General features: G+C 41.7%; 1 protein-coding gene across 1 annotated transcript in view; it reads left to right on the top strand.

Annotated features, from left to right (window-relative positions):
* The first annotated feature begins 2040 nt into the window (after nucleotides 1-2040).
* Nucleotides 2041-27720, top strand: part of ECT2L (epithelial cell transforming 2 like) — a 72512-nt gene continuing 46832 nt past the window's right edge. Inside the window, 6 exon segments of the mRNA XM_079939614.1 lie at nucleotides 2041-2121; nucleotides 14749-14869; nucleotides 14873-14875; nucleotides 16007-16039; nucleotides 16043-16096; nucleotides 16100-16119. Of these exon segments, the coding sequence (XP_079795740.1) occupies nucleotides 14774-14869; nucleotides 14873-14875; nucleotides 16007-16039; nucleotides 16043-16096; nucleotides 16100-16119 (206 nt within the window). The 5' untranslated portion in view covers nucleotides 2041-2121; nucleotides 14749-14773.

Consider the following 27720-nt stretch of genomic DNA (forward strand, 5'->3'; position numbering starts at 1 on the left):
CGCATTCTGCCCATTAGCTTTGGGTTCATGTGTGTTTACTCAGTTGCTATTTTAATTTTAATTTTTAATCTAGAAAATGAGGTTAATGACCAGCTTGTAGTTGTTGTTATGAAGAAGTAAAAAAGTACATATAAGATACTTAGCACAATAGCTGACACCAGTAATGTTCAGCAAACAGCTGAACATTAACATTAGTTTTTAAATAGCTTTATTGAAATAATTCATATGCCATAGAATTTACCTTTTCTAAAGTATATAATTCAGTGGTTTATAGATTCACAGAGTTGTGCATCCCTCATCATAATTTAATTCTAGGACATTTTCATCACCTCAGAAAGAAACTCATTAGCAGTCACTCCCTAGCTCCCGAAGCCCTCAGCCCTTGACAACAGTAATCTATTTCTGTTTCTACGGATTTGCCAATTCTGAACATTTTCTATCAATGGAATCATACAATACATGGCTTTTGTAACTGGCTTCTTTTACTTAGTATAATGTTTTCAAGGTTTCAGGTTTCATCCATGTCGTAGCATGTTATCGATACTTCTTTTCCTGGCCAAATCCCATTCCATTGTATGGATATACCACATACTGTTTATTCATTTATAGCTCACTTGCCTTCACCTTGTAGAATAGGTCCATGCTTCTTCCTCCTTGTTTCCAGGCCACAGAAACAAGCACCTAATGGGAGATGGGGAGGGTGGGGACCCATTGAACAATATTTTTTAAAAGTCTCAATTTCAGTAATTTTTGGCATTCTGCGTTCCAAGAGTTTTGATCAGTTTATCTAATCAGTCCTTTTAATACCCCTTTTAAAACTGAGAAAATCACCAGAACATTAAATGTAACCTTCAAAACTGCTTTGTTGGATTGAGCAAATAGGGATTCCAAGGGAAAAAGCATTCTAGGGTCTGACAGAGCAAAAGGAAACTTTGCCAATTGATGTGTTTTTCTTGGATGGGTCCTGACATAGAGTAAAGCAAAAGCTGTTTCCTGTGGCTTAGTGACAGAGCAGCAGATTGACCTTGTTTATTCAGCTGGTTCATTTGTCCTTTGTGTCCGTGAACCCCATGTGGGTCCCAGGTAACAAATTTTTAGTTTATCTAATTTGTATCCTTTCACACAACTAAAACATGTTAAAGGCAACAGGGGGAAAAAAATGAGGTGCCTGGATCAGAATAAAATTTATTATTTATATAGATGTTGCATATTTATTGTAGAATTTTTTTTAATTGATTTTTTTAAAGTACTACGGGAGCAAACCATTTAACATTTGTTTACATACTTCCAGACTTCTTAGACAAACGTTTATTTACAAAAATTAGGTAGTAATATTCATATGGTTTTCTAACCTGCTTTTCATGTTGTGAACATCTTTCCTTGGTGGTAACTATTCATCTACATATAAATGAAAAAAACTTCCAGGCTTCACAATAAATACTTAAAGGCATTTTGACCAGAACCATTAGAAATTAATTAAGAAGGATGTTGCTTTGGCTTTGGTACCTCCTGTATAATGTGAAAATTGGCAATAAGTATTAAAATATTATGAGGATTTGCTGAAGATAAGAAACCCCACCTTTTCCATCACACAGCCTTAAAATTGCTGGCTTTCTTTGAGAGAAAGCAAACGTTGGTTTCTGTATCCAAGTCTCCTGTCGGGGTCTGGCCCCACTGCTCCGTGTCTTCAGGGGCTTCTGGAACTACAGTGATGTCCGGGATCCCACCGCAGACTCCCTGAAGGGTGACAAAGAAACGGGAACGCCGCCCGGGCCGGGCCGGAATCCAGTGCAGCCCTTAAGGAGGGGGCGTTGGCCAGCAGGCACTGGCGCTCGGGGCTTGGTCCGCCCGGCCTCTGGGCCTTCCAGCTGGGAAGGCGGCGTCGGTCACGTGGTCCCTCCAGCCGCTCTGGAACCCTGTGTGGGTGCTGGTGCCGGGAGCTGCGGGGGGGGGGGGGGGGGGGGGGAGGGCGGGGCCATGTGGTCGGTCTCTATGGAGACGGCAGGCTGCCGGCCCCGCCCCTCCCCCTCAGGCTGCGTCCGGGGTCCTGCTCTTGCAGCTCCATGCGGTCCAAAGAGGAGGCAGACGCTCGGAGCCGCGACTCTCCGCCACCTCCCGGAGGTAAAGCGCTTGCCTTCCGGGCTGCACAGCTTTTTCTTGGGGCCATGGGGGCCCAGCTCCCGGGCGGTTTAGTTCCCGGTGCAGCCTCGGGAAGACCCAAAGCAGCGCCCTCGCTGGGCTCCCCCTCGGTGACCTTGGAGAACCACAGCACTGAAGTGGCGTTTGGGAGAAACACCACTGTCCCTGCCTAGGGTCAGGTTTGAATTGGGCTGTGGCCAGTAAACTCTTATCTCCTGCAGAGCACGCATTTGAGATAGGGATGAAGTCACTGAGTTACTGAGAAGTTTGGAAAACACTGATCTTCATAGGATTCTGAGCTGGCTCACAGCGACTCCCTCCCTCCTTCGGGCAGTTCTCACCCTCTTCCTCCGGATCGAAAAGTGGGGTCACGAGGCGGGGGGGAGTGAGAGGGATCGGGGGGCAGGTAGTGAAAGAGAAATACAAAGAATCTACTGCGAATACAGTAAGTGGTTAGAACTATAGCTCTGAATAGTTAATATGCTAAGATTTGATGAATAGGGTTATAGTCATATATAGATCAATAAGATCAAACCTTAGTTAAAATCGTGATACTTATATTTTATCTTTTTAAAAGGACCCATGCTCTGCTTATTAATCAGCCTCGCCATGTATCAGAACAGAATATCCTAACAACACACGCATTCAAGTGCAGCACAACCTGTGTAATTGTTTTCAGGCCCGTCTTGACATTTGTGCATCATAGGAACCTCAAAAATTGTGCTCTAAAAACCATTATTTACGTGAAAGAAAGTAGGGGTTGGAACTTGGAAGTTTTAGAACAACAATAATTGATTATTCTTCTTGAATGAATTTAAATAGTACAGTCACTTCTTGTTATAATTTTTATGTTATAGCTTTAAACTTCTATATCTGTGAGCAAATCCAGCATTTGATTATGTCCAGTTTTGGCCACAAAACTCCTCCTGTGCCTCAAAACATGCTATTACTTTCATTATTTATTTGTGCATTTAATAAAAATTATATACCAGTTTATGTTCAAAATGGCATGTTTTTACATGCCCCGAATATAGGACATTTTACTTAACTGGAATTATCTTTCATTTCTATTTTTTCACAAATCACACTCACTTTTCCTGTATACCAGTTCTTTTCTGCAATCTTTAGAACCACACAACCTCTGAGGAGGCATATTTAAAGGATTAACTTTTAGAAAATAAATGAATCATTGTATGACTTGCAATGTGAATTGCCAAAGTACTCAAATGTAGGTACCTCTGTGCCAGGGAACAATGTTTTGTTTCCAGTTTCCACTCCAAGTCAGTGTCTTGCACAGTGGAGTAGGACCCGAGTAATTTACATTCCTCCAGCTGTGTAACCAATCACCTGTGGAAACACAGTTAATGACAACAGGGTTTTGATTTATCCCAGTGATGATTTAGCTCTCTGTATGGACTGGCAGCTGTCCAGCCCTCTCACCCCTTAACCTGGCTTTGGTTGTCACACAACAGGCACCACCCGCCACCCCCCACCCGCCTTTTTCTCCCTAAGCATGGAGGTGCAAGTGTGGATTGCTGAGTTTCTCGTTGATATGTCAGTTATAAAGAATAATAAGTCATGGGATAGAAAGTATATTTCCAAATTAACCCATACCAGTCATACATCCAATTCAAGTTACACTCACATGTTAGGAAAAATCCAGTATAACCTTTAAACTTGATACCAGTTACTACCTGTGTGACCTTGGAATATTTTCTTTACCCTGTTCTTTTCATCTGTAATCAAACTCCCAGGATGAATGTGAGAAATAAATGAGCTCGTGTATGGGAAAGAGACTTACTAGCACTGTGCCAGTCAGAGTAGCTACTCAAAAAAATGTAGGATGTTAAACATAGCCTTTATTCCATGTCCCCCTCCCCACTTTGATTTAGTTACTTAATATGTTTGTTGGATCCAGTAACATGAGAAAAACCACAGATTGGGGTCTCCTATTTTATTCCCTTTTTGCACCAAACTTTAGAAATATTTAGAGCCCTTGTTTTACAGAGTGAGGTAAGAAATAGTTCTCCAGTTTGTGTCACCCACACTGGAGTTTCAATTCAGTGGAAAACTAGGCTGTAAGCAAAGCAGCAGCAGCGGGGCATTTCCTCTTCCAAGAATGACTCGCTACTTTGTACTAGAACAAGAGAGATCCTAAATGATCAAGGAAGAACTTTGTGGTACAGTATTTTGGCTTTTGGAGAAAGCACATGGAGAAGAGATGAAAACAATGGATGAGAATTTGATTTTGTACATTTAGGTTTTGAGTCTCTCTTGGTATTAGAAGATACTGTAGCTGTCCGATTGTAAACATAATTCACAATAAATATTCTTGCCCCCAGAGTGAATTCTCATCTCAAATACGTACGCTTTCTTCCAATTTGCTGATGTTGTGAAAGAATAATCTGTCCGATCTACATATGAATTCAATCCTAAGCTTATTTTGCCATCTAACTCACTTGACATAATGATGGAAATTACTAATAAGAAGATCACACAAGTTGATAAGTTGTTACAGTTGTGATGCAGTTGTCAAATCCTAATAATCGGTGAAGGAATTTGGCTTTTTCTTGGCTAGCAACTTTTCTTTCAGCCCTTGAATTTAGAAAATTGGTGGATGTGAACAATTATTCATTTATTCACTCAGCAACTACTTGCCAAGTCCCTACCTGTTGGCAGGCACTACAAGGTAGGCAGCTTCTAAAATGACTCCCAACGACCCCAGCTTCCTGGTATTCATGCCCTTTTGAATCTCCTCCCCTCAAGTGGAGGCTAGACTTGTTTCTAATGCAGGGTTTGCCAAACTTTTTCTGTAAAGGGCCAGGTAGGAAATATTTTTTGCTCTGTGAGCCATGTGGTTTCTTTCCCAATTACTCAATTCTGCTGTTGTACTGAAAAGCAACCGCAGGCAATATGTAAATAAATATGATTAGCTGTCTTTCAATAAAACTATTTACAAAAATGGGCATTGGGCCAAATATGGCCTGCTGGCCATGTTTGCTGACCCCTGCTCTGACGAATCAAAAAGCAATGGTATATCACTTCTGAGATTTTGTTACAGGCTCTAGCTTCCATCTTGCCTGCCCTCTCTTGCCCTCTCGCTTGCTTACCTGAGTGGAAGCCAGCTGCCGTTTTGTGAGCTAAGCTGTGCAGAAGCCCACCTGGGAGGGGAGCCTCCAGCCTGCAAGGAACTGAGGCCCTTTCTCCTCAGTCTGTGAGGAACTGAATCGTGTGACAACCCTCTACCCGAGCTTGGAAGTGGATCCTTCCCCAGTTCAGCTTTGGGATGACAAAAGCCCCAGCTGACACTTGGGTTGTGAGAGACCCTGAACCAGAGGACCTAGTTAAGCCATGCTTGACCCCTGACTGTGAGAGAATAAATGCTTTTTTAAAGCAACTACGTTTTGGGACTGTTTGTTACACAGCACTAGATACCCACCATGATACCCACACTAGACAACTAATACACTTCATGATAGGCTCCTTTAACAATGAACAAGAGATATGCTACATATTACCTCCTTCTCTTGGAGATTGACTGAACATCAATATACTAAATTTGCAAAACATCCTACAAAAAAAGTTTTAATTTTGTTCAATCAATCATTTCCAGGCATATTTAACCACAGATGCTGCTTTTCTGGGAAATACCTATTAATAGCTTACGGAGCTACTATTTGGAGAGTTTTGTGTTTTATTTTTTAGAGGCTGAAAGAATTTTTTTTAATTACTTTATTTTTATTTTTAAAATTTTTGGCTGCGTTAGGTCTTCGTTGCTGCGTGTGGGCTTTCTCTAGTTGTGGTGAGTGGAGGCTACTTTTCGTTGTGGTGCACGGGCTTCTCATTGTGGTGGCTTCTCTTGTTGCGGAGCACGGGCTCTAGGTGCACGGGCTTCAGTAGTTATGCCTGGCAGGCTCTAGAGTGCAGGCTCAGTAGTTGTGGCACACGGGCTTAGCTGCTCCTCGGCATGTGGGATCTTCCTGGACCAGGGATCGAACCCATGTCCCCTGCATTGGCAGGCGGATTCTTAACCACTGTGCCACCAAGGAAGTCCCTGGGGAGATTTTAAATGCTGGACTATGAAAAGAAATCATTCCATTTAAAGAAGTAGTGATTGCCAGCATGCCGTCTCTCCCTGGATCAAATAACTAGTCAATAAAGTAACATATTCATTTAAGAGAATGAATGTAATCCTGTGGGAATTTGTATGTGTCTATGTTTATATCTGTATATGATGTGCTGTACTCACATATTGAAGCCCACCAGCAGAGATAGCAACTATTCTTTCTGTAATGTTCTGCTCATTTTGTAACTCAGTAATACCTTACCACAGAGGATAATACCAATTTTGAGAAGTTGCTAAATAAAAATCCCTTATGTTGGCTCTTGGAGAGATTTCACATAACAACAGCTGGGCATCTTATGAAACTAAGGATTTGTTTTGATTTAATGTTGATTCAGAGGGAGGTATTTAATTTTCCACATTGCCATGAGGTTTTTATCTGAACATTATTGTACTGTAGTTTGCCAGGACACATCACTGCCTTGCTTCACACATGAGGAGACTGAGGCTCAGAGATGAAATTACTTGTAAGGCTTTAATTTTGGGGTGCGGAGGTTGAGGTTTTTTGTTTGTTTGTTTTTGGCCGTGCAGCATGTGGGATCTTAGTTCCCAGACCAGGGATCCAACCCATGCGCCCTGCAGTGGAAGCATGGAGTCTTAACCACTGGACCACCAGTGAAGTTCCTAAGGCTTCAATTTAGGGGGATCAGAGCAGGAATTCAAATTTGGTGCTCACCATGTCATGCTGCCCTTCTTTAATATTTCTAAAACTGTTCCTAATATGGTACGTGACTTTCCGAGATATTCATTTTTAAAATGTGCTTCTGTCTCATTGAAGTGTAATAAGCGAAGAGGCACCACCAGCGTTTGGCTTATTCTCAGATTCTTCTGACTTGCCAATAAAATTTCTTCAGCTACTCCAGGCTGAAGAAATTCACATTGTTCCCTCTCTTCTTGGTATTTATAGCAACAGAGGGTTGCTTAGAAACTTAGACATTTCTGATGCTTGAATCTCAGCTAGAATTTCAGTGGAAGCAGTCATCCAATTGTGTTTTAACATCTTCTGTAATGGACATAACCTCCCAAGACAGCTAATGCTGCTGAAGTGATTGTTTTCCCACTTAGACTGAGCCAAAATCCATCTCTCTGACCTCATCCATTGTTCTTAATTTTGTCTTCTGGGCACTCACAAGCCACGTGTAATTGAATTTATATGTAAAAAGCCTCCAGACACTGATGTACGTGTGGTACAGTGTGAGAAAGTGGTCCACTTGCTTTTCTCTTTTTTAAATAGATACTCTGTTTTCTATAAATGGAAAATTCTCTCTCTTCCTCTTTGATTTGAAATCTAAGAAGTGCCCATGTATACATGAGTCTCTCTATTTTGGACCCTTCTCTTCTGCTCCCCTGATTAGTTATTTGTCCCCATGCTAATACCATGTCATCTTATTAGTGCAGCTTTATAATAAGTTTTTCTACATTAATTGTTTATTAAAGTATAGTTGATTTACAATATTATATTAGTTTCATGTATATAGCATAGTGATTCAATAGTTTTACAGATTATACTCCATTAAAATTTATTACAAGGATGGCTGTAATTCCCTGTGCTATACAATATATCCTTGTTTTTTTGTTTGTTTTTATTGAAGTACAGTTGATCTACAAAGCTGTGTTAGTTTCAGGTGTATTGCAAAGTGATTCAGTTAATGTGTATATGTTAATCCCAAACTCCCAATTTATCCCTCCTCTCCTATAATAAGTCTTGATATCTAGAAACACATCTCCCTCTCTTGCTCTTCCAGACTGTCTGGACTACTTTAGCCTTGTAAATTTCCATAAATATTTTAGAATCAGCTTTTCAAGTTACACACATACAATATCACTTTGGGATTTTTTTGGGATTGCATTGAATCTGTAGATCAATTTGAGGGAATTAGTCTCTTCATTTTTCTGAATCTCTAATACATACCTCTAAACATTTCTCTCCATTGATTTAGGTCTCTAAAAATTGTTTTTCAGTAAAGTTTTCTATCCTTATAAAGTTGTACTTTTACTTTTTCTAGGTACTTAGTAGTATTTGATGTTGTTTAAAAACTTCTTAATCAAAATAGAAGATATAGAAAAATATGCATGTTATAAGTGTAATACTCGATGAATTACAAAGTGAACTCACCCAGGCTCCCACCCCTAGGTCAATACCAGCACCCCAGAATCCCCTCTCATATCCCTTCTAGTCATTACCTTCTCTTTCCTCCCCAAAGGTAACCACTATCCTGACTTCAACCACTAGGGCGTAGAACTTTGTATAAATAAAACCATGCAAGGGGCTTCCCTGGTGGCGCAGTGGTTGAGAGTCGGCCTGCCGATGCAGGGGACACGGGTTCGTGCCCCGGTCCGCGAAGATCCCACATGCCGCCGGGAAGATCCCACATGCCGTGGAGCGGCTGGGCCCGTGAGCCATGGCCGCTGAGCCTGCGCGTCCGGAGCCTGTGCTTCACAACAGGAGAGGCCACAACAGTGAGAGGCCCGCTTTCCGCAACAAAGGAAAAAAAAAAAAAAACCATGCAAAATGTTTTACTTTGTTTCCAGCTTCCCTTGTTTAATGTCTTAGGTGTGTGATTCATGCATACTGTTGTGTGTAGCAGCAGCCTGCTCATTGAGCTGTAGCATTCTACTGCATGAATATATGACAATATATTTATCTATTCAACCGTTGATGGATGCTTGGGTTGTATCCAGTTTGGAGCTATCCAAAGCAGCTATGAACATTCTTGTGGATATATTTGGTCCACACGTGCATGTTTTTCTGTTGGGTCAAGTGTATGCATATGTTCAACTTTAGGAAATAATGCCCGTTTTTCAAGCACTTATACTAATCTACACTTTGACCAGCTATATATGAGTTCTGGATGCTCACCAACACACAACTTTGTCAGTCTGTGCTGGATAACAGACCATCCCCAAAGCTGAAACAGGAATCATTGTTTGTCACAATTCTGTGGGTTCACAATTCATCCGGGCAGTTCCACTTGCTGTTGTAGGCTGGGGTCATTCGTTTGGTTGCATTTACCTGAGAGCTCAGCTGGAACTGGAATACCCGAGATGGCTTCATTCACACATCTGGTGCTCTGACTGGGGTGGCTGAAATAGTTGGGGGCTGGTTCAACCTCTGTCTTTCCATGTGGTCTCACCTCACTCAGTAATCTAGCCCGAGCTTATTTACCCGGCAGCTAGATCTCAAGAGTGCAGGAAGAGAAACTGCAAGTCTCAAAGCCCAGGACCAGAAGTCATATATCATCACTTCCATAACGTCCTATTGGTTATAACAAGGCAGTGCTAGTACAGATTTGTGGGGAGGAAGGGCAATAAGACCCCACTTCTTGATGGGAGAACTGGATGGGAGCAATCATTCCTGGCCATATGTACAGACAGTATACCACGTTGCTTCCTCTGGTCACAAAAATTCACATGCCTTTCACAAGCAGAATGCATTTACCCCATCCCAAGACACCCAAGGTCTCATCCAATTATGGTATCAGTCTAGAAGTCCAGTCTCTCGTGATCTGCATCAGGCCCAATTGCAAGTGAGGCTCCTTGTCTGTCGCTGCTCTTGAACTGGAGACCTGTGAGTTTAGCTGTCTCCCAGACACCTAGATTACACTAGTGAAACACAAAAAGGGTAACCACAGCAGTCCTTCCTATTCACAAAGGCGGGAAACAAGTCACATGGCAGTTTCTGGTCCATAGCAATTCTGAAATTCAGCCAGACCAGTTGTCCTGATGATTCCTTGATTATGGTCCAGGTCTACTCCCTGGGAGTAATCTCCTGATCCATTGATCTCAGCTTCTCTTGGCTCTGCACTACTGACTCTTCGCTCTGTCCTCTGCGTCACCCATCTTTCTCAATAAGAAATTATCTGTGGTTGCAGTTGCAAAGCTTTCTCAGCCTGCTTCTTACCTGTAGAAAGTTGGAGGCTCAGAGACTATTTCAGGCCTTCTCAGTCCCTTTTATTTCAAGCTGGTCATGCTTTCACCAGAACAATCTTCTTGACAATTTTGTGGGTTTTCTGTGTATCTTATTATAATCCATTCTCTTCAACAAAGGCTGCATCCACAAATCCCTTTGAGATAGGCCCCTGGCTGCCTTGGGATATGAATCAGGGTGCTGTGGGACAAAGTCTCTAAGACTCTTAGGAACTCTTTTATTTTCTAAATGAGAGGGTCTATGAGACACACCACCTTAAACCTTTCAAAGACCTTATCAAGGAGGTCTTTGAAATGAAGCCATTTATTACTTTGAGACTTTTTGCTGGCTGGAGATACTGTACTAGATGTTCTTTATTTCTGCTAGATTCTGCTAAAAAACTAGATTTTCAGGTCAGTTCATGTCTCTCTTATTGTATCATATTCAGCTAAGAAGCCAGTCAGAACTTTCTATATCCTGCTTGGAATCTCTTTAGCCAGGTCTGCACATTCCTTGGTAGATTTCCTATTGTCCACATTAATGCAGGCAACAGTGTTACTAAACATTCCACTGCTACATAACACAGGTGATCCTTTTTCTAGCCTTTCTTAGCAACTTCACTGTTCTTCTAGGCTCCACTGACAGTCTCCTCACCACCCTTCCAATTTCCACTTGCTGCTCTTTTTCGACATCATTGCCATATGCTTTAAGCTATGTTATGGCAATACTCTACTTCCAGGTATGAATTTTTTCTATCAGTTTTTATTGCTGAATGACAAAATGCTCCAAACTCTAGTGGCTTAAAACAATCTTTTACTGTTATGATTCTGAGGATCAGCTGGGCCCAACGGAATGCAGTGGTTCTACTCCATGTGTTGCTGACTAGAATCTTCCGTTCCTACTATTCTGCAGTGCCACTAGTGTCATAAATCTAGTGAGATATATTTGCGAGTCTGTTTCTGGACTCAACTGGTTTATTTGTCTATTCTTATGCCAATATCTCATGCTCTATTTACACTAACTTTATAGTAAATAAGTCCTGATACCATGTAGAGTAAGTCTTATTACTTTATTCTTTTTAAAGTTGTCTTTGCTGTTCTTGACCCTTTGCATTTTCATACACATTTCATAATTAGTTTGTCAAACACACACACACACACACACACACACACACACACGTGCACACAAACACCTCACCCCACTGCTGGGTTTTGATTAATAGATTAATTTGGTACAACTAAACATCTATATAGACATTACTGTTACTTAGATCTTTAAAAATTTCTCTTGATAAAATTTTTAGTATTCTATGTGGAACATTTGTACCTCTGATTTAAATTGGATTTTTAAAAGTTATTATAAATGACATACTGTTTTTTAATAAAAATTTGTTTTTAGTATACAGAAATACAGATTTTTTTATGTTGACCTTGTGTATAGCAACCTTCCTAAACATGCGTTAAATCTGACAATTTACCTGTAAATTCTTCAGTATTTTCTACATATAATTATGCCACTAATAAATAATGACAGTTTTTTCCTTTTCAATGATTATAATTTAATTTTCTTGCTTTATTACATTGGAGAGAATTCCAGAACAATATTGAATAAAGATAGTAGTGGCAATTATAAGGAAAGTTTCAACATTTTACTATTAAGTTTAATGTTTGCTAGTTTCTTATAATATGTCCTAATTTGGATTAGGAAGTTTCTTCTAGTTCTAGGTTGGTAAGATTTTTTTTGTTATGAATGGGAGTTGAATCTTATCAAATGCACTTTTTGTATCTACTGAGATTTTCATGATTTTCTCCTTTGTTTTATTAATGATGAGAAGTGCATTGATTTTGTAATATCAAATCAAATTTACATTCCAACTTGCTGGTGATATATTAACATTTTTAATACATTGCTGGGTTTGGTGTTCTAATATTTTGACTAGGATTTTTGGACCTATGTTTATGGTAATAAACCTATAATATTCCTCTCTTATAAGGTTCTTGTTGGGTTTTGGTGTTAAGGTTATGCTGACTTCATAGAAGGACCTGGAAATAATTACCACTTTTTCTATTCTCTGGAATAAGTTTGTTATTTCTTCCTTAAATGTTTGGTAGATACAAATATTGGTTCCAGGAGTAAGGTGCTGCCATACCAACATCAATACATTCCAAATTATGTGACATTAACATCCAGTCTGGCAGCATGAAACTGTTATTGGAGACTTGGACAGTCAGCAATCCATGTTACCAAAAAAATGTATAAAAGTATAGTCTAGAATAGCTTAAAAGGCATATTACATACCTAATGAGCTTGTACTTTATACAAAGAGGTAGAAAATGACTGTTATTAGAATGTGTTCATTTCTACTGGCTGCATTTGCCAAGGTACTACAAGAATTAAAGGAGCTCAGAAAATATTTGGCTGGTTTGCAAGCAGGAATGAAAAGGAAATCAGAGACAACCAAAAAACTCAGGGTTTTGCAAGCTTGGAAGGTGCAACTGATTCACATGTTCAACTAGTTAAGAAGCAACAGAGAAGTCCTTTGAGCAAAAAAGTCTGCTTAAAACTCTGCCTAGCGGCAAAGACCAAGTCAGGAAGAGTATGGTTGTCACACCATTGTTAGGATCTCTGAATGGAATAAGGTGGTACCCAGCAAATACTTTCACGCTGGGAAAATATCTCAAAGAGGGGAGACTTAGGGTTTGGCTCTTCCTAAGGAAAGTCTGATAGGCTCAAACTACTTGCAATTAAATTGAGAGAGAGAGAGAGAGACAAGTCTCTAAACAATTGTGGCACATAGCACTGCCTGGAATCAAATAACTTGAGATAGATATTGAGAAAGCCATTTTGTCAAAGGCGTTACCTACACAGTATAAAAGAGAATGTGATTGTTTGAGACTAAAAATGATAACTGGGTTCCAGCCTTCTACAGCAGGATCTCAGAACTGCTACGGATTAACTCTTTTATATATCGTTCTTCTCCTTTACAAATGGGAATATTTATTGTAGTTATCCTTTTCCTGTTCTACCATTATATATATTGTGTGTAGGAGCTGGTACCAGATAGCTTCTCTTTTTAGTTCAGAGTTCTCGAGATCAAGAGTAGGTATATCTGGGTCTGTAGAGGCTGTTATGAATCATTTCTATCTCCTGGGATCTAAGCTCAAAATACTGATGAGATCGAACTTTGGGGTTGTCTGCTTTAAGGCGTGGATGAGCGTGTTCTGCATGTGGGAAAGGAAGGGAACTGATCCAAAAGGTGAACCGTGGTAGATTGTATTACTATCTGCGCTCTTGTGTAATCCTCTCCCCTGGAGTATGGGCCAGACGTAGTGACTCGCTTTTACCTAATAGAACAGAGCAAAAGTGATGGGATACCAATTCTGAGGTTAGGTTACAAAGAGACTGTGGCTTCCCTCTTGTGTGCCCTCTCTTGCTTTTTCATTTGCTTCCTCTGATGGAAGCCAGCTGCCATGTGAACTGCCCTATGGAGAAGCCCATCTGGCAAGGAAAGCAAAGGATTCCTCCACCCAACAGTCCACGAACAACTGAATCCTGGTCACAGCCACATGAATGAGCTTCAGATCCTTCAGATGGGGCTGGAGTCCTGGCCAACACAATGATTGCAGCCTATGGGAGATTTTGAAGGAGAGGTACCTGGTATGTACTGAATTGTGTCCCCCCACCCCTAGATCCATATGTTGAAGCCCCCACCCCCGATGTGACTACATTTGGAGGTGGAGCCTATAAAGAAGTAATAAAAGTTAAATGAGGTTATAGGGTTGGGGGCCTTAATCCAATAGGACTGGTATCCTTATAAGAAGAAGAAGAAGAGATACCAGAGCGCCTCCTGCACCCCACCCCGTGTGTGCTCAGAATGAAGGCCTTGTGAGAACACAGCAGGAAGACTGCTGCCTGCACGGTAGGAAGCGAGGCCTCACCAGAAACAACATGCTGATCTTGGACTTTCGGCCTCCAGAACTGTGAGAAAACAAATTTCTGTTGTTCAGGCTGCCCAGTCTGTGGTGTTTTGTAATGGCAGCCCTAGTAGACTAACAATACTGTACCCTACTAGATTGTGCCTGGATTCCCGACCCTCAGGAACTTGAGATAATAAGAAGAGTTTGTTGTTTTGAGCTGTTAAGTTTTAGGGTAATTTGCTATGCAGCAATAAATCATTAATATATTAGCCTAACTTTTTCTTCTATATCCTTTTTGACTTATGTCCTCAAAAGCTAGGCACTGGGGTGGGAGTGGGGGCGCCCTCTTTGAGCCATTCAGATTCTTGCTTTCCAGAGAAAGAAAAATTCAGTATTTATGGCTGATAAAGAATCATTCCAATTTCTGAGTCATTTTGCCAGCAAAGTAAAAAACAGCTCTGGTTTGGATTCACATTTGGGTCCAGGTAGTTGAGGAGAGAATAATCGCAATGATTTAGAGTTCATGAACTCTCTGTGTATATTTGTATGGATATATATATATGAATTGCTCTAATTGTATCTATATAAGCAAATATATGTAAATGAATTGCTGTAATTCTATTATTCCTATATGGACAACATTAATATACTGGATGTTCTAGGTGTGGACGAAAATAATTTGCTGAGATGTCAGCTGGGAATTCTCCCAGGGAAAGCTTGGAAATGGAGAGCTTCCACACAAGATTCAGTGCCTGGACACCTTTTAGCAACAAGTCATTAAATTGACAGGTGAGTCACATACTCTAGAATAAGACAAGCTTTCTAAGGTGAATTTTACTGTGATATATTGGGTCTCATGTTGCCATATTTAAAATAAAATAAATACTTGTAAAGAACTTAGTTTTTGAGTCACTTTAAACAAAAATAAACCTACCCCAAAGACAGTCTCTCCTCACCCCAGCCCACGACTCCAATCTTATGGGAGGTGCAAGAGCTGCTCCCACTTTTGCCCTGTCAGCACCTCCAGAGGTGAAACAGAAACCTCCAGGACACACCCTGGTTGCTGTAAGGGGGAGGAGACAAGAGAAGGTGCTTTGGTGATATTTTGGTGTGGAGAGTGTTGATATGTGTTTCTTTCATTCTCTCTTCCCTCTTGTGCCAACTGCATGGTTCCCTGGGGCCAGGGGATGCCCCTCCTTTGAAAGATAACGCAGGAAGTAGTCACTGGAATGGCCCAGGCAGCTCTGCCAGACCTTCATGGAAAAGGGGGCTGCCTGGGTCCTCAGAGCTCCTGCGTGGTCCAGGCGCATTCACAAGGGACGGAGACCAGATGGGCTGGGACCAAAGCCTGACTAGTAATAAAGACAGTGGGTTTATATATGTCCTCTGAGCCAAGCTGGACTGAAGTCCTGGTTTGGGGGGACGCTGGTCCTGGTGTATGTCTTTCATGGAGACACTCCTAACAATGGCTCTTCAGCAAAATTTACTAACTTTCCTTTTGGTGGATGCTATGAAGAGGTAGGACTACTTCACATGGCCCTGTTTTCACAATTAAGCAAGTAGCCAGTATGTGTTTTCAAGATGAAATGTTTGGGATCTGTTTCCCGGACCACATTAGCTTAGGTGGAAACAATAGTGAGGATCCATTACCTCTTTGGGCCCTCCTTGAGCCCCTCTGCAATTACATCCCTGCCAGCCTTTCCCATCGGCCCACCCAACAAGCCTGGGCTTGCCTGCATCCCTAGATAAAAGGAGTTTAAGCTGAAGGGAGAGACCCTTACTACATATGTGAAAGTGCTTTGTGAACTGTAACGTGCAATGCAAGTATTAGCTGTGAGGTTGTTAGGTTGCCTATGGATTGCTTAGCAACTAAGAACCTATTGAACTGTAAAGGAAAATGTCATTTTCTCTCCCTTATCGCTCTTTCAGGAAAGAGTTGCTCTTATAAGTCATTGATTTGACCTCTGGACTAACAAGCAACATCAAGAATTCTTATTCACGATTTTTTTATGATGCACTAAATTACAATTAAGGTAAATGTACCCTAATGATGTAATTATCTTAAAGAAAATAAAATATCATAAAATGTTCATATAACTTTTAAGAGTTTCTTTTTTTCTACAGAAAAAAAGCAACTGATTTTTTTTGTGTGTGTGTGGTACGAGGGCCTCTCACTGTTGCAGCCCCTCCCGTTGCAGAGCACAGGCTCTGGACGCACAGGCTCAGCAGCCATGGCTCACAGGCCCAGCCGCTCCGCGGCATGTGTGATCTTCCCAGACCAGGGCACGAACCCGTGTCCCCTGCATCGGCAGGCGGACTCTCAACCACTGAGCCACCAGGGAAGCCCCAGCCAATGAATTTTTAACATTCTCTTAGTATATTAAATTCTCCTTGGAACTCTCAGACAGATAAGATATTTGAAGTAGGTACTCCGAAATATTTGTTACATGAATGAATGGATCCAAAAAATATCTGAGAAATGACAGTGGCAGCAGCATTTAGGAATATGGGTAAGACTCATATGGCAGTGGTCACTGATTGCCGTTAAGTCCTGGTTCTTCTTATTCTTTCCCTTGCGTCCTATTATCTCTGTAATTTATTTCAAAATACTCCAGCATGGCTGGTGTGACATGTGAAAGTGTTAGTTGAAATTACACCCAGGGGCAGCTAGTGTTCTGATCAAGAGTTAGTACTCTAGGGGTGATTAGCTAGCACTGTATTGGAAAGGTCACAGTGTTTTAGTTATTACCAGACACTTTGCTAATTAGCATAGCAAATATTAGATATTAGTTATTATCAGAGCAACTAGTGGCTTGTTAACATGCTGGTTGAATGCTAGAAATGGCCTGTCTTTGGTGAAATTAAAGGTATTCAGGATATGTGGACTGACCAAAATATTCCAGAGAGCCCTCTGGCATGCCTGGACCTGTCTGAAGAATCCAGCCAGGCCAGTTGGTGCTTATTAAGGATGGTTTCATCTCCAAAACATGGCCCTGTCTGACTGGGGGTTTTCTGGTAGCCTGAGGTCAACAAAAAGGATAGTAATAGAATCCTGTTTATGGGACATTGTTCTTTCTCAGTTGAATGAATCTTTCACCCAAAGGGCAGAGAGCTGGGATTTTGTCAGGCCTACAGAGGAGGCTGTATGAAGTGGTTTGGGCTTATTTACTAAAGTTTGTTCAGTGAAACTCCAGGTAGGGCCTCATTTGGGGCTGCTTTCACTACAACCTGGTGGTGGTGCTTGGGGGACAGGCTAACCCTCAAACTACTTAGATATTCACCAAAAAGTGTCAAGAGTTGTGCAAGACCAAATTGGGTAATTTTAGTTTACAATACCTGCTTCTCTCAGTCTTTCTTACACTTTCACACAGTCATTTCATCTCTCCTACCTACGAACGCACCTTCTCCATCGTCCGCTTTCTCTGCATCCGTGGGGCTCCTAGTGGATTATCCCTGATGGAGTCACCAAGTCACTGGAGGGAGACAGCCATCTTCCAGGCATGTCAAAAGAGGCTGCAAAGACAGGCCACAGACAAAGAGGCTCTTCAGTCAATGCTTAAAAATCAGGAGGGGACTTCCCTGGTGGAGCAGTGGTTAAGAATCTGGCTGCCAATGCAGGGAACACGGGTTTGAGCCCTGGTCCGGGAAGATTCCACATGCCGCAGAGCAACTAAGCCCGTGCGCCACAACTACCGAGCCTGCACTCTACAGCCCGCAAGCCACAGCTACTGAGCCCACGTGCCACAACTACTGAAGCCCGCGTGCCTAGAGCCTGTGCTCTGCAACAAGAGAAGCCACCGCAATGAGAAACCCGCGCACCGCATTGAAGAGTAGCCCTTGCTCACCGCAACTAGAGAAAAGCCCGCGCACAGCAACAAAGACCCAACGCAGCCAAAAATAAATAAACGTATATTAAAAAAAAAAAATCAGGAGGAAGGGAGATTTTTATGGTAGTCATTGGGTAGACTTCCTTTGACTTCAATTTTGCAGCTTTCAAGATAAGAAAATAAGAGACCAAACCCTTTATCCATAATTGCTTTGTGGGCCATCCTGTTCTAGTCTCATGTATCACAAACCGAGCAATTTTAGTTGTAACCACTGGAGGTCATTAGTGATCTTGTGGTATATTTTGAGGCTCATCAACAGTAGGCCTGACATTTTTTCACTGGAAACTTCATTCACTGTCTGGCACCTGAATTCTTCTTTCTGTGGGAGAAGGATATGGAACTAACCTGTTAAGTGAAATTACGCTGCTTTGTTTGACAGCAGCTGTGTTTCTGCAGAGTTATATGTATTTCATAGTCCCATGAAGCTGTTATTACATGTTCTGGGCTACTAATTTCGGGGGAAGTTGTATGTCAATTTCTGGTCTCTGGGTTTGGCATCCTGAAACCAGGATCTTTAATTTGTAGTGGTGGTTTTTGTTGTTGAACATCAATCAGGTCATTCCCCACAGTCTGGATGAAGTCTTTCTTACATGACTTCCTGCCATCTCTTTTGGTCAGCCATTTCTTCCCTCTTACTGACAGCTGAAGACACCATGTGCAGATGGTCTAATCCAGTTTGAGCTGTGCTTGATTTTAACCCAATCTAAAAGCCCAACTTATTTTCATTTTTAGCCTAAAGTTAATGCAATAAAATTTTAAAGTATCTTTATTGAGATGTAATTCACATACATAAAATTCATGCATTTAAAGGACACAGTTCAATGGTTTTAGCAGGGGTCCCCAAGCTTTTTGGCACCAGGGACCGGTTTCGTGGAAGACAGTTTTTCCAGGGTTGGGGTGGTGGTGTTTCAGGCAGTAATGTGAGCAATGGGGAGCAATGGGGAGCGGCAGATGAAGCTTCGCTCACTTGCCCTCCGCTCACCTCCTGCTGTGCGGCCTGCTTCCTAACAGGCCGTGGACTGGTACCGGTTGATGACCCAGGGGTTGGGGACCCCTGGTTTTAGTACATTCACAGAGTTGTGCAACCACCACCACAATTTAAGTTTAGAACATTTTCATCACCCACAAAAGAAACCCCCTATCTATTAGCAATCACTCCCCATTCCAATCCCCCCTCAATTCCAGCCCTGCACAACCACTAATCTATTTTATTTCTCTATAAATTTGCCTATTCCAGACTTTTCATATAAATGGAATCATACAATATGTGGCCTTTAGTTCACCTGTTTTATAGCATATATCAAGACTTTCCTTTTTATTGCCAAATAATATTCCACAGTGTGGATAGGCCACATTTTATCTATCCACTCATCAGTTGATGGACATCTGGGTCGTTTCCACATTTTGGCTACTGTAAGTAATGCTGCTATGAACAACTGTGTATAAGTCTTTCTATATGGATGCTTTACTTCTTTTAGGTATATAACTAGAAATGGAATTGCTGGATCAAATGGTAGCACTGCCATCAACTTTTAATTATTAAGTGTTTTTTCTGAATTATATTTACTCCTCTAGTCCCTGTTCCCCCATAACTATGAATAAGCTTGTGAATAAAAGAAAGAATTTAGCATTATTCGAATGCCTGAAATCTTTGCATGTAAGCTCAGCTATATTTGTGCAATACCTTGCTTTTCAGACAGAGAAGCCATTGTTTTAGATGCTTTGTTTTATAATTTCTGAATAACTTTGTTTTAATTCAGGCAGTTATAAAGCTTAAACAGGATATTGAAGCACCAGTCAGAAATATGTTGTCACAGTTTTCATTAAAAGTTTCTTCTTAATCTCTATGAGATATATTCAAATATCTAAGATTTTTCTTTTCTACGCTAATAAATATTCCATATTGTTAAGACTTTGGAAATTTTCTTAAATGGAGTTTTATAATATTTAAGACATTTTTCAAAGGTTCATCTTCTTAAACCTTCCCTCTGGCAAGTTCTCCCTCTCACTTCAACTTAAATGTCACCTCCACTGGGAAGCCTTTCCTGCTCATCCTTCACCCCCATCGTTTTTACAAACCTCTATGGTGGCATTTTCCCTGTACATTATGCTTATCTGTCCACACGTCTGACGGTTTCCAGTGGTGTTGTCCCGCTGCCACTTGAGTAGGCTGACCTTTCCTGTGACTCCTGAAAGGAAACTGGGCTGTTTGTGTCTGCCACACTTGAAGAAACCTATGAGAAGATTGAATCAGTCTCCTAGTCACACTGGTGGGACCGGTTTCAAACTGCTTCTGTTCAGCAAGAGGTAATGCCTCCTACAAAGGCCTTTCATTATGGGGCTGGAGCTGTTCAAACTTGTAGCTTTTCCTGGTGGGTGGAGCAACATTCATGATTCATGTAACTGCAGTCCTAAGACACGGATGGAGTGTGTGTGTGTGTGTGTGTGTGTGTGTGTGTGTGTGTGTGTGTGTGTGTATGTAGGGAGAGGGAGATCACCACCGAACAAGGATTAGCTCTTGTTGCTTGTCTCCATCAGAGTCACCTGGAACGGGGGTTGGAGGGCAGAAAAATGTACCAAAAAACATACCAACCCATGTATAGTTAAGAGGGAACACCGCCGTCCCGCACTCTCGCCGCAGTACACCCACCCCGTCTTCCCTGCAGCCCCTGAGAGGGCTCAGTTGAGGATGTTTATCTCGATTGTAATTTCTGAGGAAATCTGGTACATAAATTTTTCAGAGACAACACACTTCTAGATTAACCTTAAATATAGAACAGCTACATCACGCTGAGTTACTGACGTCCATGTGAAAGAAGGACATTTCTGTGTGGAGGTGGTGGAGGGGAGAGGGGAGTATTCAGAGACCCACTGTTTTCTAAATATCCAAGACAGGTCTGGAAACGTGGGTCATCCTGACTCTTCCCTCCCCTCAGCCCCATATTCTGGACATATTTCTGTCCTTTCACATAGATCAGATGGTCGTGGGCAACCACATATAATATTAGCATTTGCTGTTGGGTGGCTTTTAGGGGTGGATGAAGCTAAGAAAGGAAATCCTGGAGTTTGAAAGGAGAAGCCAAACCCCGAAGCTGTTTTACTGGGTGGAGGTGGGGACAGAGGGAGAGTGGGTGGTAGGACGGTCACCAGCTTACATTAGGCAAAGCCCCTGCACTTGAAGTCCTCACTTCCGGTTTTATAAGTGTTGCTACTCTCCCTCTGTAATGTTTCACTTCTCTTTACAGTATGGTAGCTCCACTTGCCATTATGTTATACACCATAGTACTTGCTTGTTCATTTACCATCTGCCTATTCCACAAGAAGGTAGCTCCATGAGGGCAGGGACTTTTTCTGGTAACTCTTTCTGTCCCTAGCACTTAAAACAATACGAGGTTCATAGTAGCCACTCAATAAATGCTTGTTTGAATGAATGAAGATGTGTAAACCACTCCTAATGACGATGATGATAAAAAGGTACTCAGAACAAAGCTTTCCTTTGGTAGTTCTCTCAGAGGAAGGATTTTTTTCAAGATATTACAAGTTTTAGAATACAGGATATTACTAATACTTTGCTTCATTGAAGACTTTTCATTATTTAATTAATTCAAGACCTCTATAAAGCAATTCCAAAAGGAATTATGCATAGTAATAGTACCCAAGGCTGCCATATCGCACACCTCCAGGCGACGCTATTTCACTCTATCACCTGTGTGAACGGCACCTCCTAAACTTGTTCATTGCACAACTTCCCAAGTGTAGCAGCCCTGATGACACTACCAGCCATTCATAAAGGACATGATGTTAGCTTCCAGATCTACCAAGTATCCTTTACCCTCTGCGAAGGGTCAAATCCACAGATAGTTCACTGGAAAATGGAGACAAGGTTTTAAGAGACCATTTGTCTCCATTCTGTCTTTTTAAATCTCTTTAGGAAATTTTCAGGAGGGTTGAGGCAGAATGAGAGTAGACGTAGCTCCCTGTGAGACCTAAACGGCTAGCAAGTCTTAGAAGCAGAAGGAGGATGCTCTAATTACATACAGAGTAAGTGCCCGGTGACTGCCTGTCATCTTTTGTCCTACCCTCTCTATGTATTCTTTTGATGTCATGGTCAGAATGCTTTCAAGTGCAAATAACAGAAATGGAATTCAAACCAGCCTAAGAAGAAAAGGGAATTTATTGACTTAAGATTTGTCTACTTTAGGCTGCGCTAGATCCTTAGACTCAATGTTACCAGGGCTCACTCACTCTCTTCCTTCTCTCAGCTCTGCTTCCTTATGTGTGTTGCATAAAACTAAAAAGATAAGTGCAAGACCCTTATGAAGGAAATTAGAAATTTGTATTAAAGGGTAGTAGGAAAAAAATAGATAGATATGCTATGTTTCAAGATGCCAATTCTCTCCACATTAATCTTTCAATTCAATTCAATCTTGGTACAAATCCCAAAATGGCATTTTCTTATGGACTTTGAGAAACGGATTCTAAAGCTAATCTGGAAAAGAAAATGGACTACAACAGCTACGAAAAATTTAAATATAAAGAAAAAAATTAGTAAGAGTTGTACTACCAGATATTAAAACTACTTTTATCCATTTATGAAATATCCCCATGTAGTATCTCAAGTGTAAGGAAGCAAGGACTGAGATAAGTAAGTGCTCTGAAGGGAAGGGAAAGGGCAGGCGTCTTTAAGGGTTGGGTAGATCAGAAAGAAGCTTGGGTGGCTAGAGATCCTTCCTCTTCTTGCACCAATTCCTGTTTAGTGGGCTAGACACTGTCCATCACACACCCACACACCCATGCCATTCCCCAATTCCTCTCCATCTTCCTGACAAAACCCTTTTTTTCCCTCAGGTATCATGTGCTTCAGGGGTGGTGGGTCACACTGACCCCCAAAGAGTGAGTCAGGGTTGGACAGAATCATGGTCATTCCATCCTCTTTTATGCGTCTGGTTTAGAAAGGGCATGTAGATATTAATTCGGCCCAAGGAAACACAAGAGAGTGGCTGCTAGAGTTTCTGGGAGAGTTTTCTTCACTCTCAAAGGGACCTAAAAAGGAACTAGAGGGAAGGACATGCCCTCTTCTGCCCTATAGCCTGTGATCTCTGTTGTGTGCAGATCTCTGCTCACAACAGTCAGTCATTTGGGAACCACCTCAGGGAACAAGTTGGAGGGACCAAAGCAAATTACTGAGCAGGCAAAGTGAAAATATAGAAAATCCTTGGCCATTAGTGACACTGAGTTCTTGAATTCACTAACCCTGGAGCTATCCTGAGTTCCCTTATTTAAGGAAAGTGAAAGGAAGATAAATAGGTTTAAAAATGGTCCATAATAGTCCATGTATCTAGTTGTCACTTCTCTTGTTATACCAACTCTCCAGAATCTAGCAGAGAACCAGCCAGGTTTGGAAAAACAAAAAGCATTTAGCAGTCAAACTGATGTCCTTTACACATAGGAGAGAGCGCATCAGACCCTCATGCCGAGTCTAAGTATTTAATTAATTCAGGGCTTCAAATAGGATTATACATTCTCCTAAGGACACCATACATGTATTCAACACTTTGTACTTTGGCATCAGCATCTGCTAGGCTGCCTCTTCTACCAGTGGGCCGTCAAGTTCACCAATGTTGAGGAGGGTGAACCCGTTAGAGTCACTTGGAGTTTGTTAAAAACATGAACTATGAGCCTCACCCATAGACATTTTGGCTCAAAACACCTGGGATGGGGCTGAGGAAGCTGTTTTTACTAAGTTCCCATGGTGATTTGGTATCCAGCCAAGGGTAAGACACAAGGCCTGGGTGACCTAAAGGCCCCAAGGCTTCTTCCACCTTTTCACCTACTCCTTCTTGGAGGCTGGAACACAGATGGTATGAGTGTCCCATCCCTCCTATTCTCTATTAGCAAAACAAAATTATTTGTTCTGTTTCTGTAGATTCTTCATGTTTCACTTGCAATACTTCTTAGTGGTTTTAGAATGTTTCATTATAAGTAACCTTAAACTTGACACAAATAATAAAAGAAATATTTGACTCTCATGTAATTGGAAAACCCATAGGTAGGTTTGGCTGTAGCTGAAGCTCGATCCAGAGATTCAGCAATGAAACGACTTGTTTCTTTCTGGCCCTCTGCTCTGCCTTCAGCAGTCATGGCGTCATTATTATGCTTCCTCATTTGTGTCCAGAAGAAAAGAATTCTGTTTGGTTTCCCTCTGGACCAGTTTGGGTCCATGCCCCCTCCTGCCAGTGGCTGTGGCCACGGGATTGACCCACATGAATTTCATTAGCTTTGACCATGTGCTTTTTGGAGTCAGGAATGAAGTCAGCTCCTGTAGAAGCACATGGACCACCAAATAGGAACTGAGGTTATTTTATCTAAAGAAGAGGAAGTAAATGATGGATGACAAAAGCTGAAGTCTATGCATGCAGCATTCAACAAATATTTACCGAGGGTCTGCTGTATAGCAAGCATAGTTCTGGGTGAGTGGGATTCCACACGAAACAGAGTGTAAGAGACCCCTACCCTCTGAAGTTCATATTTTAGTAGACTAAAACTTGGCCTGAAATGGAACAAGAGGGATGTTCATGCACCTCACTGGATATCTGACGGTACAACGTAGCACCGCTGGAAATAAGTGGGGGTGTTTTGCATGTCTCAGAAGTTAGAGCACTGTGGTAGACTGGATAATTGTCTCCAAAGATGTCCAGGCCCTAATCCCTGGAACCTATGAGTGTTATCTTGTACAGCAAAGGGACTTTGCAGATGTGATTAAGAATTTGTGTTGGGGAGATTATCCTGCATCACTGGAGCTCAACATAGTCACAATGGTCCTTATAAGGGACGCAAGAGACATCAGAGTCGGAAGAGAAAATGATGTGATGATGGGAGAGATGGAGAGACTTGAAGATCCTATGCTTCTGGTTTTGAAGATAAAGGGGACCTGAGCTGAGGAATAGAGACAGCTACTAGGCCCTGAACGAGACAAGAAAACAAGTTCTCCCCTTAGAGCTTGCAGGAAAAAACCAGCCCTGCCAACACCCTGACTGTAGCCCCGTGAAACTGATTTCAGACTTGTGATCTCCAAAACTCTGAGAGAATACATTTGTACTGTTTTAAGCCACTAAGTTGGTGGTAATTTGTTATAATGAACAGGAAATTAATACAAGCAGTGATTTTCTCTTCCTGTTTTTCAACTTTTTTTTTACATTCTTTATTCTAATGTACACATATCTATTTACCCCCTGCTAAGTTACAAGCACCATACCAGATGCTGGGGACAGAGCAGCAAACAAGACGGCTGCCATACCTTTTGTTTATGGGGCTTCCAGTCCAGTGGAAGAGAAAGACTTTAAATGGTGAATGAGTCCAAAAAAGGACTAAATTTGAGGGTCAGCAAGGAAGGAAACACAAAAATAGTGCTTAGGTTACACTTCAGTGCACATCAAGTGTAAAGGATACAGGTTTCGGCAAAGAATATGAGACGGCGTGAAGTAGGCAGGGCTCAGTGGGCTAGAGTAGCGTCCCACGGGGAAGTGTTTGGGGAGCAGGAACGGTCAGCCTGTTGGGAAGGTGAGAGGATTCTGGCAGTACCCCAGAAATACCACCCCAAAACAACCCACTAACATCGCCTTATAGTGTTACCTACATTGTTGCAAAAATCGCTTTTTACCAGCCACGTGACTTGGATCTGCCATGCTGGTTCCAGAAAAAGTCTCTTACTCCTTCCTCAGGACCCTACTGCTTCATTGGCCACAAGCCATATAATAATAAGAATCACACAAGGGAAATCATCCTGCACTCATGTAGTGATGTCACATCCATGTGCATGCATTATCCTTTATTTTCCACCACCCAAGGGCAGGCATGGCCAACCCAATAGATATCAAAGAAATAGCTACGGTGATGCTAAGTGACAAAGGAAAAGTAACTGGGACCTCACCTAGTCCAGGGGCTCAGGGAAGCCTTCCCTGAGGACTTGACATTTAGGCTGGATTCTGAAAGATGTGTAGGAAATAGACAAGACATTTTTTACCATTCAGTGGTAAAATCAGGCCTTTGGAGACACACTGGAAAGTTTAAATAAGCAAAAAGAGGAAACTACCAATCACCCATAATTGTACCAACTAAGTATAACCTAACTTTTTATGCTTTTATGTACCCATTTAACTATTTACAAATCAGAATATACAAATTATTTTTAAAGCTTAAAATAAAAAACCCTTCAGTCACCCTCCTTATTGCTGTACCCACACCAGCTTTGCTCTCACTCACTGGAGAGCTCAGCGCACGGTTCTGCATTTTCTGTCCACCCCAGACCTGGTCGTTATACTGTGTGACACTGGCCTCCATGTGGAAATCCACCCAACACAGACCCTTACCACGCCACGGAGCGTGTGTCAAGCCACCAGACAAGACGAGGAGGTGCCGCCTGGGCCACTAGAGTGCAGGGACCTCTGCCAAAGGCACTCGGCCCTCTCCAGGTCACCTCCCCCATCTGCTCCTCAGCCATTTCATCACAATTCGGGCAGCGTCCTTCTATTTCTTATCACAAACTTCAGAGCAGAGAATTAGATTCAAGTCCCATATCGCTAAGCTTATTAGTTTTGCAAAGCACACATTGTGCGTGGCGCTGCGAGGCACTATCATGAATTATTCCAATGAAGCTATCTTTGTCACAACAAACGAGCGAAGCACATTTTCTTCATTGTCTCCTCACATGCTGGTATTTCTCTTCACGGATTTCTTACTTTGCGACGTTAACTAAAATGCAATGAGCCACAATGTCATTACCGCAAACCACCCTAGTTCTCTGCTCCTCATGTACTGATTTTTTTTTTTTTAATGTGACTGAAGCATTTTCTTTCCTTCTTGCTTAAAATTCATTATACTCGAATGTGTCCTTGCAGCAGCACAGACTAGGAACAAATATAAAATATGTATGATTAAGATTTACTTTAAAAAGCAATTCAGGCTCAATTCTCTTTTGCTTGGCTGGGACGGAACAGTAGATGCTGTGAGGATGGGCACAAAGACTCTGAAGATACTGAGACCCGTCTCTGAAAAGGAGGCTGAAAACGTTTCTGTTTTGCATTTTATTTTATTGATCTGTCTTAGAGTTCCAAATGAGAGCAAGTTGTCTCTCAAGGGCCAGTGGAATGACTATGAAGCAGGAGTTAAGGTCACGAATCCACTGGGATTAACTGTCCTTGGTGTGGTCACAAGTCTCATTCAGTTTGAACGTTAATGTCTATCCATACTGAGAAGACCCCTAAGGGGCACCTCTGCCTGTGAGTACCCTGTGCTGCCAGCACACACACAACGCTGTTCTTTTTCCTCCTGCTTGCACCCCGACTCCCACCCTCCCTCCAGACTGCCCTGCCAACAGGTTCATTTTAAGCCACTCTGTTTTGTCTCCAGTTATGACAAAGCTGCATGGACAAGGACCAAGAAAAAGCAGTGACTTAAAGTCAGGGGAGTAGAAACACACAAAAATAACAGGCAATCATTAAACCTTGGAACTGAAGCAGGTAGCTGCTTCTTAAAAACAAACAAGAAAACAACAAAAAACCCCACTTTTTACAATAATGTTTAACTTACAAAAATAGTGTAAACAATTCCTCTAAACTTTTCATCTGGATTCCTTGATTGTTAACGTTTTACCATTTTTACCCTATTATTTCAAATATTTGAGAGTGAGTTGTAAACATAATGCCCCACTAACCCTAAGCATTTCAGTATGATTCCTAAAAAACAAGC

Source organism: Stenella coeruleoalba, assembly GCF_951394435.1.
Source record: "Stenella coeruleoalba genome assembly, chromosome: 12".
NCBI classification, from domain to species: domain Eukaryota; kingdom Metazoa; phylum Chordata; class Mammalia; order Artiodactyla; family Delphinidae; genus Stenella; species Stenella coeruleoalba.